Source organism: Erinaceus europaeus, chromosome 17, assembly GCF_950295315.1.
Source record: "Erinaceus europaeus chromosome 17, mEriEur2.1, whole genome shotgun sequence".
NCBI classification, from domain to species: Eukaryota; Metazoa; Chordata; class Mammalia; order Eulipotyphla; family Erinaceidae; genus Erinaceus; species Erinaceus europaeus.
In genome coordinates, this window is record NC_080178.1 from 74,649,509 (window position 1) to 74,662,090 (window position 12,582).

The following is a 12,582-nucleotide window of genomic DNA, read 5'->3' on the forward strand; positions in this document are numbered from 1 at the left end:
TCTGGCTGTCGCTATCCAATAAATAAATGTAATTAAACATTAAAAAGAGAGAGAGAGAGGGAGAGAGAGAAAGATAGACACCTGCAGATCTGTTTCACTGCTCGTGAAGCAGGCACTCAAACCCCGATCCTTGGGTGGGTCCTTGTGCTTAGTACTATGCACGCTTAACCGGGTGCACTACTACCTGGCCCCCAGTCATCACCAGTGTTTCGTTGCTCTGGGTTGACTTTTTTCAGAGAGTGAAAGAGACCACAGCACTGGAGGTTCCTTCAGCTTGGTTGGGGCCAGGCTCGAACCAGGGTCACACTCACGGCAGAGCAGCACAGAATCCAGTCAAGCTCTCTCACTAGCCCTACAATGACTCTCTCGGGAGTCTCATTCCACCACTTACAGCCCGTGTCCCACTGACGCTGGTCCACATCTCCCAGAGTGCAGCTTCTTCTGCCCACAATCCAGTCAAGCTCTCTCACTAGCCCTACAGTGACTCTCTCGGGAGTCTCACTCCACCACTTACAGCCCGTGTCCCACTGACGCTGGTCCACATCTCCCAGAGTGCAGCTTCTTCTGCCCACGTTCAGCTTGCAGGGGTGCAGTGTGGAGAGTCTTCCATGCAATCATTTGGCACTTACTGAACGCACACCAGTGAAGCAGGCACTGTCCCAGGTGCTGAAGACACGGCAGTGGAGATGGCTTAATGTATAAAAACCAAGACAATAAAGAAACATAAATAAGAATGTGAATTTAAGGAGGGGCTGGGTGGTGGTGTACCCAGTTGAGTGCACATGTTACACAGCTCAAGGACCTGGGTTCAAGCACCTGCAGGGGGAATGCTTTGTGAGTGGTGAGGCAGGGCTGCAGGCATCTCTCCCTCTCTATTACCACCTTCCCTCTCAATTTCTGGCTGTCTCTATCCAATAAATAAAGATAATAAAATAAAAAATTCCAAACAATCAAAGAATGTGAATTTAAGGGCTGGAGGACCTAGCACTGAGGTTTACACAACAGACTTTTAAAATATATATAGATTTACTTATGGGGTCCGGTGGGGGCATACATCACCGTAAGCAAAGACGCAGGTTCAAGACTGTGGCTCCCACCTGCAAAGGAGATGCTTCACGAGTGACAGAGCAGAGATGCAGGTATCTCTCTGCCCCCCCGTCTCCTTCTATCTCTTTCTCTCTCTCTCTTTATTAAAAAGAAAGAAGAAGGGGTTGGGTGGCAGTGCAGCCCAAGGACCAGTGTAAGCAACCTGGTTTGAGCTCCCGGCTCCCACCTGCGGCGGCGGAGGTGTGTGTCTCTTCCCAGGCAGTGAAGCAGGTGTACAGGTGTCTATCTTTCCCCATCTCTGTCTTTACCTCCTCTCTTCATTTCTCTCTGTCCTATCCAACAACTTCAATATCATCATCATCAACAACAAAACAACAAGGGCAACAAAAGGGAAAATAAATAAGAGAATAAGAAAACTTAAAAAAAGAAGGGAGTCGGGCAGTAGCTCAGCAGGTTAAGCGCAGGTGGCGCAAAGCGCAAGGACTGGCATAAGGATCCCGGTTCAAGCCCCCGGCTCCCCACCTGCAGGGGAGTCACTTCACAGGCGGTGAAGCAGGTCTGCAGGTGTCTGTCTTTCTCTCCCCCTCTCTGTCTTCTCCTCTTCTCTGCATCTCTCTCTGTCCTATCCAACAATGACAACAATAATAATTACAATAATAAAACAACAAGGGCAACAAAAGGGAATAAAAATATTTTTTTAAAAAAAGAAGAGAGAAAGAAAGAAAACTGTGATTTATTGGGGCCAGGTGTGGCATGCCTGGTTGAGCACACATTACAATGGGTTCGAGCCCCCAGTCCCACCTGCAGGGGTTAAAGCTTTGCAAGCGGTGAAGCAGTGTTATGTCTATCACCCCTTTCTTTCTTGGTTTATGACTCTCTATCCAATAAATAAATATAATAAAAAGAGTGTGATTTATTTATTTGTACCACTCTGGCAGATGGGATGCTGGAGTCCAGACCTGATGCTTGAAAGAGTCCAATATTTTATCCATTGCCCCCTTTTATGCCTGAGACCACAGAGATCCCAAGCTTAATCCCTGGCATCACTGTAAGCCAGAGCTGAGCAATGCTCTGATTTAAATGAAAGAAAAAAAAAGTCAACTCTGCACACAAGAATGAAGTATGGACAGAAAGGTCAGGGGAGGGCTCCTCCAGAGCTGAGATGAGAGCAGAGGCCTTAGTGTGAGAAGGCCCTGTCTGTCCAATAAAGAACCTTCCAGAGCCCTCACTACAGGTCCAGCCTGGAAGGGCTGCTCTTTCAAAGACTGAAGTGCCCCTGGGTGGTGGCACAGTGGCTGGGAAGAGGCAGTTCTTGCAAACATGGGGTCCTGAGCTGGTTCCCAATATCGCAAATGCCAGAACATTGATCTGATTTTCAAGAAGCAAATCTTTTAGAAAAAATATTAAGGGGGCTGGGCAGTGGGGCACCCGGCTAAGTGCACATAGTACTGAGTACAAAGACCTGTTGAAGGATGCGGGTTTGAGCCTCCAGCCTCCCACATGTAGGGAGGATGCTTCACAGACGGTGACGCAGGTCTGGAGGTTTTTATCTTCCTCTTCCTCCATGTCTCCTCTCCTCTCTCAATTTCTGTCTTATCCAAAAAAATCGAAAAAATGGCCACCAGGAGCCATAGATTTGTAGTGCAGGGACCAAGCCCCAGAGATAACCCTGGAGTGTGAAGAAAAAAAAAATTACATTATTTTATATTTATATTATATTTTATAAATATATATTTATAAATATATATTATATACATATTATATATATGTATATACACATATATATGTATGTGTATATATATATATACACACATACTTACATGGGTGGGGAAGATAGCATAATGGTTATGCAAGGGACTTTCATGTTTGAGGCTGTGAAGTCACAGACTCAGTACCCCACACCAACATAAGCCAGCGATGGATAGTGCACTCTATGTGTGCACGCATATACATATACACACACACACACACACACACACACACACACACACACACACACACACATATATATATGGGGGGAGAGAGATGGATGAGAACAAGCACGCACAAACCTGAGCAACACTCTAGCACATTCGATATAGGGACCAAACTCAGACGTCTACGCTTCCGAGTCCAACAGTTTATCCACTGCACCACCTCCTTGGTCACAAATAAATCCTAATTTTTAATTTTTATTACTAGATAGAGGCACAGAGAAACTGAGAGGGGAGGGGGAAACAAAGAGGGAGATGGGGGCTGGGCGGTGGTGCACCGGGTCAAGCGCACATAGTAGGAAGCGTTAAGGACCCACTCAAGAATCCCAGTTCCAGCCTCTGGATCCCCACCCGCAGGGGGGACGCTTCACAGGTGGTGCAGTAGGTCTGCAGGTATCTCTCTCCCTCGCCCTCCCGTCTCAATTTGTCTGCCCTATCCAATAAAAATGAAGAGAGAGAGAGAGAGAGACCTGCAGCCCTACTTCATCACTCATGGAGCGTTCTCCCTGTAAGTGGGGACCAGGGGCTTGAACCTGGGTCCTTGCTCACTGTAATGTGTGTGCTTAGCCAAGTGCGCCACCATCTGGTCTCCTCCATAAATAAATAAAGATGGACATACTACCACTGGAGAGGCAGAAACTTGTGACACCTGCAACTTCATAGGCGTGTGTGTGTGTGTGTGTGTGTGTGTGTTCAGCCCCGCAGCCTCCTGCTGCTTCTCTGCTGAAAATTTGGGCAAATGAAACTGGGCTTGTCTTGGCACGAACGAACACAACACCTACTACGTGCCAAGGTGCAGTGAAGCTCTCCTCACCACTGTCGCTTCCCCGAGTCCACATAACCATCCAAGAGGAACTTTTAATTTGTTTTTAAACTTTTCTTCCCGGGGGTCAGGCGGTAGCGCAGCAAGTTAAGCGCACACGTCGCAAAGCGCAGGGACCGGCGTAGGGATCCCGGTTCGAGCCCCGGCTCCCCACCTGCAGGGGCGTCGCTTCACAGGCGGTGAGGCAGGTCTGCAGGTGTCTGTCTTTCTCTCCCCCTCTCTGTCTTCCCATCCCCTCTCCATTTCTCCCTGTCCTATCCAACTACAACGACATCAATAACAACAATAATAACCACAACGAGGCTACAACAACAAGGGCGACAAAAGGGGGAAAAATGGCCTCCAGGAGCGGTGGATTCATGGTGCAGGCACCGAGCCCAGCAATAACCCTGGAGGCAAAACAAAACAAAAAAACTTTTCTTCCCAGAGAGGAAGAACCGCAGGCTGGAAACATGGAGGCTACCTGTTGAGCGTTCCCGGTGCAGAAAGGCGCAGTCTGCAGAGAGCGAGGTCCGGTCGCGGGCTGCGCGGGCTTTCCGGGCGCTCCCCCACCCCACCCGAGTCTGCGGGGGCTCGGGGGCCAAGGGGCGCCGGCGGGCTGGGGGCGGGGACGCGCGGGGACAAAGGCCGCGGGAGGCGGGCGGGACCGGCCGTGCGCCGCGCGCTCGGGGACCCGGGACCCCGGACCTGGCCGCGCGCCCCGTGCGCCCCGCGCAGCCGGTGCAGCCGCCGCCATGCAGCACCCGGGGCGCGCTCGGGACCAGCCCTCGGGCCCCCCGCCCGCTCCGCCTCCCCCCTCCCCTCCCCCCCTGCCCCCGCCCCCTCTCCCCAGCCCCGCGGCGGCGCCCGGCTCCGCGAACATGGCGGCGGCGGGCGGGCGGGACACCCTACCTGAGCACTGGACCTACGGCGTGTGCCGCGACGGCCGCGTCTTCTTCATCGAGTGAGGCCGGGGTCGGGGTCGGGGTCGGGGTCGGGGCCGGGGCCGGGGCCGGGGTCGGGGCCGGGCGGGGCGCCCGCGGCGGGCGTGCGGGCTAACAGGTGCACCTCTGCCCGCAGCGACCAGCTCCGCCGCACGACCTGGCTGCACCCGCGCACCGGCGAGCCCGTCAACTCCGGGCACATGATCCGCTCAGGTGGGCGCGGGGAGGGCAGGGCGGGCGGACGGGCGGGGGGCGCCCCCCGCCGCCGCCCTCGAGTTTGACTCGACTTTTCCGGCCTCTCCGCAGACCTGCCCCGCGGCTGGGAGGAGGGCTTCACCGAGGAGGGCGCCAGCTACTTCATCGAGTGAGTGCGGGCTTCCCGCCGTCCTCCCGCCGCGGCCCCGGGCTCTGCGCGCTGAGCGGGCGGCGGGCGGGACGCGGGGCGCGGGGCCGGGCTGTGCGCCGAGGGGTCGGGGTTCCCAACTCCGCGCCCCGGGGTCCCAACTCCGCGCCCCGGGGTCCCAACTCCGCGCCCCGGGGTCTCAACTCCGCGCCCCGGGGTCCCAACTCCGCGCCCCGGGGTCTCAACACCGCGCCGGGGCCCTGGACACGCCTCCCCGCCCGGGGGGAAGCGGGGGCCCGGGTCGGCGGGGTGCTGAGGTGGGGAGTGGGGGAGAGGTATGGCACAAAGGTTATGCAAAGAGACTCTCATGCCGGGGACTTTGAAGTCCCAGGTTCAGTCCCCCACCCCACCGTAAACAATGCTGAGCAGTGCTCTAGTTGAGAGAGTGAGAGCCTAGAATCTACAGGACTCTTGGGGAGGCATTTCTCTCTCTCTCTCTCCTTCATTAAAAGTTTTTTGGGGGGGATCTGTTGGGAGGTAGCGCAGCGGGTTAAGCGCACATGGCACAAAGTGCAAGGACTGGCATAAGGATCCCGGTTCCAGCCCCCGGCTCCCCACCTGCAGGGGAGTCGCTTCCCAGGCGGTGAAGCAGGTCTGCAGGTGTCTGTCTTTCTCTCTTGTCTGTCTTCCCCTCCCCTCTCCATTTCTCTCTGTCCTATCCAACAATGACGACATCGGTAACAATAACAATAAAAAAGCAACAAGGGCAACAAAAGGGAATAAGTAAATAAATAAATATTAAAAAAAAATTTTTTTTTTGAGGTGGTTGTGAGGTAGCGCTGCGGGTTAAGCGCACATGGCAGCAAAGTGCAAGGACCCGAGTAAGGATCCCGGTTCCAGCCTCCGGCTCCCCACCTGCAGGAGGGTCGCTTCACAAGCGGTGAAGCAGGTGTGTGTCTTAATCTTCTCCTCTCAGTCTCCCCCGCCCTCTCTCCATTTCTCTCTGTCCTATCCAACAACAGCAATGGCAACAATAACAACAACAACAAGGCCAACAAAATGGGAAAAATGGCCTCCAGGAGAAGTAGATTTGTAGTGCAGGCACCAAGCCCCAGCAATAACCTGGAGACAAAAAAAAATGTTTTTTTATTATGATTTTTCTTTACTGGATATAGAGACAGCCGGAAATCAAGAGGGTAGAAAGAGAGAGAGATGGGGAGCGCTGCAACACTGCTTCACTACTAGCAGAGCTTCACCCCCCACCCCCAGGTGAAGAGCAGGGCCTAGAACCTGGATCCTTGCGCATTGTAACCTGTGAGCTCAACCAGGTGTGCCACCACCTGGACTTTCTCTTTGTCCATCTGGGTCTCTGGGATGGTCTGGAGCTCATCCCCTCCCCCCACTTTGTCCATTCCTAGAGGGATCCTTGCAGGGCAGAGGTAGGGGGGAGTATTTCTCTTAGATATAGAGATATAGTTCAGACCGGTGGGGGAGAGCGAGAGAGAACCTGCAGCATTGCTTCAGTGCTCTTGAAGCTTCCACCCTGCAGTCCACCCTGGGTCTTGAACTCCGGTCCTTGTACATTGGAACAGGTGTGCTCTACTAGGTGCACCACCTCCTGGCCTCCTCCAGAGTTTCTTTAGTTCATATTGATCTGCGAGATTCACTCCTGCACACTCTAAGCCCACAGGGACTTTTCCCGGAAAAGTCCAGGATGTTGTCCCACTAGACCCAGGCCTTCCTTCAGGCAGGCCGTGGAGGAGCAGCAAGCCAGAGCATCCATCCGTCAGACCCTGCCACATCATTCTCTTTACTTTCCCACCCCAGGCGGGCATTTTGTTGTGAGTTCCAGGTGGCCCAGAAGCCGCTTTTGGTCGTTGGCCCCAGTGCCAGGCATGGAGCGGACACATGGTAAATGTTTGATCTGACTAGTGCTAGGTGTGCTATGGCGACTGTGAGTCAGAATCTCTTCTTCACTAGCCTGAAACCCTGCCAGTCAGTAGAGGAGCCGCATCTTTGAAACTTGGATGGTTTCAGAAAGTCCTGGAGCTCTGTACCCTGGTTTGTACTCTTTCAGGAAGGCTGAAATCCCAGGACTTTCACTGTAGTTCTGCCGACTTATCTTTTTGTTAAAAACGAAACAGAGTTTCTTATACTTTTAAAATGTTAATTAATTTATTTGAATATTGACAGAAACTGAGTGGGGAAAGGGAAGTAGAGGGGATAGAGAGAGACACCTGTAACACTGTCCCATAGCTTGTGAAGCTTCCCTGCCTCTGCAGGTGGGGACCAGGGACTTAAACCCAGGTGCTTGCACACTGTAATGCCTGTGTTCTACCAGGTGTGGCATTGCTGCTACCCCCTCCCCATCCTGTCCCACCAACTTATCTTGAGTGTGTGTGGGGGGGAGAGAACTTGGGGAGCTGGTGTGAGACATTAGCACCTCTTGGCCAGTGTGCCTTTCCTCGTAGTTGCCTCTATTGGTATTTATTGGCGATTCTAGACATTGAGACTACAGGAGCCAGTGAGGCAGATTCTGTTGCTTAAGGAGTTTATTACCTGGTGGAGGAGGAGAGGAAGTAGCAAACAAGGAACCAAGCACATACAAGTCCTGTCAGCAGCCCAGGAGGTGGCTTAGTGGGTAAAAACATTAGATTCTCCAACTCTAGTTCCAGAGTTCAGTCCTTGGCATCACATGTGCAAGAATAGTAGATACACTGTTCCTCTTTCTTTCCCTCCCTCCCCCCCTCCCGACTTAATACATGAATAAATATTAAAGGAAGAGTAAGGGTGGAGGTAGACAGCATAATGGTTATGCAAAGAGACTCATACCTGAGGCTTCAAAGTTCTAGGTTCAATTCCCTGCACCACCATAAGCCAGAGCAGAGCAGTGTTCTGGTAAAATAAATAAACAACTAGTAATAATGTCAGATAGTAGTAATTACTATGTGGCAAGTAAAGTAAGGTGACAGTGAATGTGTGTGATGTAATATAAGAAACAGAAAGGCTTTGTTGGGCTGGGAGCCCAGTGGTGGTGTTTCTGTCCATGTACATGATGATGGCCACAATGTGGGGATTTCAGGATGAAGGAACGGCCACTATGAAGGACTTTAGGGAATGAATGAGGTTCAGACTTGAGGAGCAGGAAGCCCAGAGTGTGTGAGATGTTGTGAACAAAGGAGGAAGTAAGGGGAGATTACACATGTGAGAGAGCTAGGTAATCCGGAGCTTCATGCACCAACATAAGGTATTTTTATTTCATTTATTTTTTGTTAGTTTATTTTTTGATTTTAAGGTATTTATTTATTTTTGTTAGTTTATTTAAATTTTTTTCTTTTTTTTAAATGTATTTCTTTATTGGGGAATTAATGTTTTACATTCAGCAGTAAATACAAGTTTGTACATGCATAACATTCCCCAGTTTCCCATTTAACAATACAACCCTCACTATGTCATTTATCATCCTTCACGGACCTGTATTCTCCCCTCCCACCCACCCCAGAGTCTTTTACTTTGGTGCAATACGCCAATTCCATTTCAGTGGCTGAGCAAGTTGTGGTATATATACACAATGGAATACTACTCAGCTGTAAAAAATGGTGACTTCACCGTTTTCAGCCGATCTTGGATGGACCTTGAAAAAAATCATGTTGAGTGAAATAAGTCAGAAACAGAAGGATGAATATGGGATGATCTCACTCTCAGGCAGATGTTGAAAAACAAGATCAGAAAAGAAAACACAAGTAGAACCTGAAATGGAATTGGCGTATTTAAAAAATTTAAAGTCTGTAATTATTGGATAGGGAGAGCCAGAAATCCAGAGGAAAGGGGGTGTGAGAGAGAGAGATACCTGCAGCACTACTTCACTGTTTGCAAAGCTTTCCCCCTTACAGGTGGGGACCGGGGCTCGTACCTGGGTCCTTGTGCACCATAACACATGCGCTCAACCAGGTGCACCACCTGCCCCCTAAGATAAGGTATTTTTATTTTATTTATTTATTTTTCACTTTTAAAAAAAATCTTTATTTATTTGATAGAGACATCCATAAATTGAGAAGAAGGGGGAGACAGATAGAGAAGGAGACAGATAGAGAAGGAGACAGAGAGAGACCTGCAGCCCTGCTTCACCACTTGTGAAGCTTTCCCCTGCAGATAGGGAACCAAGGGCTTGAACCTGGGTCCTTGCTCACTGTAACGTGCACTCAACCGGGTGTGCCACCACCCAGCCCCTATTTTATTTATTTTTGTAAGATGTTATTTATTTTTTTTTAAAAGATTTTATGTATTTATTCATGAAGTAGATAGGAGGAGAGAAAGAATCAGACATCACTCTGGTGTATGTGCTACCAGGGATTAAACTCAGGACCTCATGCGTGAGAGCCCAATGCTTTATCTACTGCACACCTCCCAGGCCATGGTAAGGTATTTTTAAACTGCCCCTTAAGCTCAGCAAGAAGCCTGTGGAGGGTTTTATTTTATTTAATAATGAATGACAAGTCTGGTGGATAAGAGGGGTACAATTCCACACAATTCCCACCACCACAGAGTTTCCATTCCACCCCCTTCATTGGAAACTTTCCTATTCTTTATCCCCCTGGGAGTATGGACCCAAATTCTTCTTCTTTTTTTTTTTTTTTTAAAGATTTTTAAATTTTTATTTATATATTTATTTATTTATTTACTGGATAGAGACACCCAGAAATCAAGAAGGAAGGGGGAGATAGAGAGTGAGAGAGACAGAGAGACACCTGCAGCCCTGCTTTACCGCTTATGAAGCTTTCCCCCTGCAGGTGGGGACTGGGGGCTCGAACCCTTGCACACTGTAACATGTGTGTTCAACCAGGTGCGCTACCGTCTGGCCCCCAGGACCAAAATTCTTTATGGGTTGCAGAAGGCAGAAGGTCTGTCTTATATAATTGCGTCTCCGCTGGACATTGGTGTTGGCAGGTGGATTCATCCCCCCAGCCAGTTTCTGTTTCAATCTTTCCCTAGTGGGGCAGGGATCTGGAGAGGTGGGGTTCCAGGACACTTTGGTGATGCTGTCTGCCCAGGGAAGTCATGTTGGCATCACGGTAACATGCTCAGCTTGGTGGCTGAAAAACATTACGATATAAAGCAGAAAGATTGTTTAGTAATCAGGAACCTAAAGGTGAGAATAGAGCAGATGAGATTTGGAGTCTCCATTTTGGGAAAAGCTAAGTAGTCTATTTTAGGTATAAGACAAGAGGCCCATGTCTATTAATTCTTGTTTGAACCCAACAGCTAACATGCAGGTGGGCTAAAGGTATTGTCTGGGGAGATGGTGTCAGAGATGGGAATGAGACTGGAAAGCTGGATCAGAGAAGAGAGTAGCTCCCAAAACTGGGATTGTGGAGGGTTTTTAAGCAGAGAAACAGTGGGACTTGGTTTCCATTTTTTTTTAGAAAGTTCACTCTCGAGGCCCTGAAGGTGGCACAGTGGGTCTCAAGTATGGGGTCCCGAGTTCAATTTCTGGCATCACAAGTGCCAAAGTGACACTCTGCTGTTCCCATTTCTTTCATACATAAATAAATATTAAAAAGAAAGCAAGAAGGCTCCAGGCAGAAGCTGTTGCTATAGTCCACAGCAGAGCTGCGCATGGCTTGAGTACGAGCCGTAACGTTAGAGAGGAAGAGAAGAGAAGTGGTTAGTTCAGACTTGACTGGGATGCAGTCAGAGAGAAAAGAGAAATGTCAGTCAGGACCCCTTGGGGCCTGAGTCTGCGTGGATGGTGCTCCTGTCCCTCCCCTGCCCCAGACTTTTGGCTGATTCCTCCCAGACCTGTGGGAAAACAGTGTGTGATGATGCCCCTGATCCTGAAGGATAAGCCAAGTGTGGACCTTGATTCTATTTTTTGGGTCCTGTGAAAGTTCTTGAGGTCATTGATGTTTGGGAGTAATTCTTCTCCTTCTGCCCCCTCCCCCCAAACACTAAGGAAACTGTTTGCTTCAGTTTGCTTTCTTTTTTTAAATTTTATTTTTATTAGTGATTTACAAAATAACGGGTACAATTGCACACCGTTCCCACCACCAGAGTTCTGTGTCCCTATTCCCTCCATTGGAAACTGCAGTGGTTCTCCCAAGAGCACAGATATGGCTGACTATTATTTCTATAACTGCCTATATTTCTCTATAATTTTTTCACCATTTTTTTCTATGGTCCTGCTTTCTCATCCATTTTAAGTCACAGCTACACTTATTACTACTTCCGGATATCTTTCCTTTTTTCCTTTTCTCTCTCTAGGTCCTGATGGAGTTGGAGTTCAGAACCCTCTGGTCCTCTTCCTCCTGTTACTTCTCCCCCGCTGGGAATATGAACCAAAATAGTTTTTGGGGTGCAGAAGATAGAAGGTCTGGCTTCTATAATTGCTTCTCTGTGGGACGGCATTGGCAGTTCAATCCACACCCCCAGCCAGTTTCTATCTTTCTTTAGTGTCAGCTTCCTTCCATTCTTCCTTTCTTAAGTCTGTTTGTCATTTAATTTATTTAATTTTTATTATCTTTATTTGTTGGACAGAGACAGCCAGAAATCTAGAGGGGAAGGGGGTGATAGAGAGGGAAAGAGACAGAGAGACACCTGCAGCCCTACTTCACCACTTGTGAAGCTTTACCGGGTCCTTGCATATTGTAACGTGTGCTTAACCAGGTGCGCCACCACCCAGTCCTTCAGTCTGCTTTCTTAATTTTAGATTTCTTGTGATTTCTTGGTGGTGGGGGGATGTCTTTCTTTAATGTGATTCAGACTGAAGGACAGAGCCTCAGTGTAGCTGATTTCATTTTCCCCAGTGACTATGGACTGGAAGGTCATGTGAGTTTTCAGTTATTCTTGATGAAACAGTTTCAAGCATTTGCTTGAAAACTCTTCCAGAGTTCACTTGGTTTTATGAGAGAGAGAGAGAGAGAGAGAGAGAGAGAGAGAGAGAGAGAGAGTGTGTGTGTGTGAGAGAGAGAGAGAGGGGAGAGGGAGAGCAAAGTACTGCTCTGCCATCTTGTCATTCTACTCCTTTGTCCTTGTTGCTTCTTCCATTTGGTGCTGGGGAAGTGCCCAAGGGCTTCACATGTTCAAAGCAGAGTCAGATTCAAAGTCAGCTCCTTGGCCCCTGTCACCAAGGATCAGGAAAGCACTTCAGCAGCCCCTTCTTCCCAGAATCCATTTTTTGAATTAGAAAATTTTGTGCTATTGTAGTAAATTTCAGGTTTTTAAAAATTGTTATTGTTTTCTTTTGCTTCCAGGGTTATTGTTGGGGCTCGGTGCCTGCGCCATGAACCCACTGCTCTTGGAAGCCATTTTCCCCATTTTGTTGCCCTTGTTGTAGTTGTTATTGTTGTTATAGCTGTTATTGTTGTTGGATAGGACAGAGAGAAATGGAGAGAGGAGGGGAAGACGGAGAGGGAGAGAGAAAGACAGACACCTGCAGTCCTGCTTCACTACCTGTGAAGTGACTCCCCTGCAGGT

General features: G+C 49.3%; 1 protein-coding gene and 1 long non-coding RNA gene across 9 annotated transcripts in view; one reads left to right on the top strand and one right to left on the bottom strand.

Moving 5' to 3' along the window:
- The first annotated feature begins 555 nt into the window (after positions 1-555).
- PLEKHA7 (pleckstrin homology domain containing A7) overlaps positions 556-12,582 on the top strand; it is a 262,522-nt gene continuing 250,495 nt past the window's right edge. For 6 of the 7 annotated variants that reach the window (XM_060177086.1, XM_060177089.1, XM_060177091.1 and 3 more), the window contains exons 1-3: positions 4,437-4,786; positions 4,903-4,979; positions 5,073-5,130. In XM_060177086.1, the coding sequence (XP_060033069.1) occupies positions 4,578-4,786; positions 4,903-4,979; positions 5,073-5,130 (344 nt within the window). In that variant the 5' untranslated portion in view covers positions 4,437-4,577. Of the gene's footprint in view, positions 697-4,436; positions 4,980-5,072; positions 5,131-12,582 lie in introns of those variants that run through there. The other variant, XM_060177093.1, reaches the window with a different exon arrangement.
- LOC132533906 (uncharacterized) lies at positions 1,563-4,444 on the bottom strand. 2 transcript variants are annotated; one of them, XR_009545668.1, is made up of 3 exons: positions 4,307-4,444; positions 3,640-3,740; positions 1,563-1,669 (listed from the first exon to the last, which is right to left on the bottom strand). It is a non-coding gene; the product is annotated as an uncharacterized LOC132533906 (long non-coding RNA). The 2 variants fall into 2 exon arrangements; XR_009545667.1 differs by having other exon boundaries at positions 3,640-3,743; positions 4,307-4,432.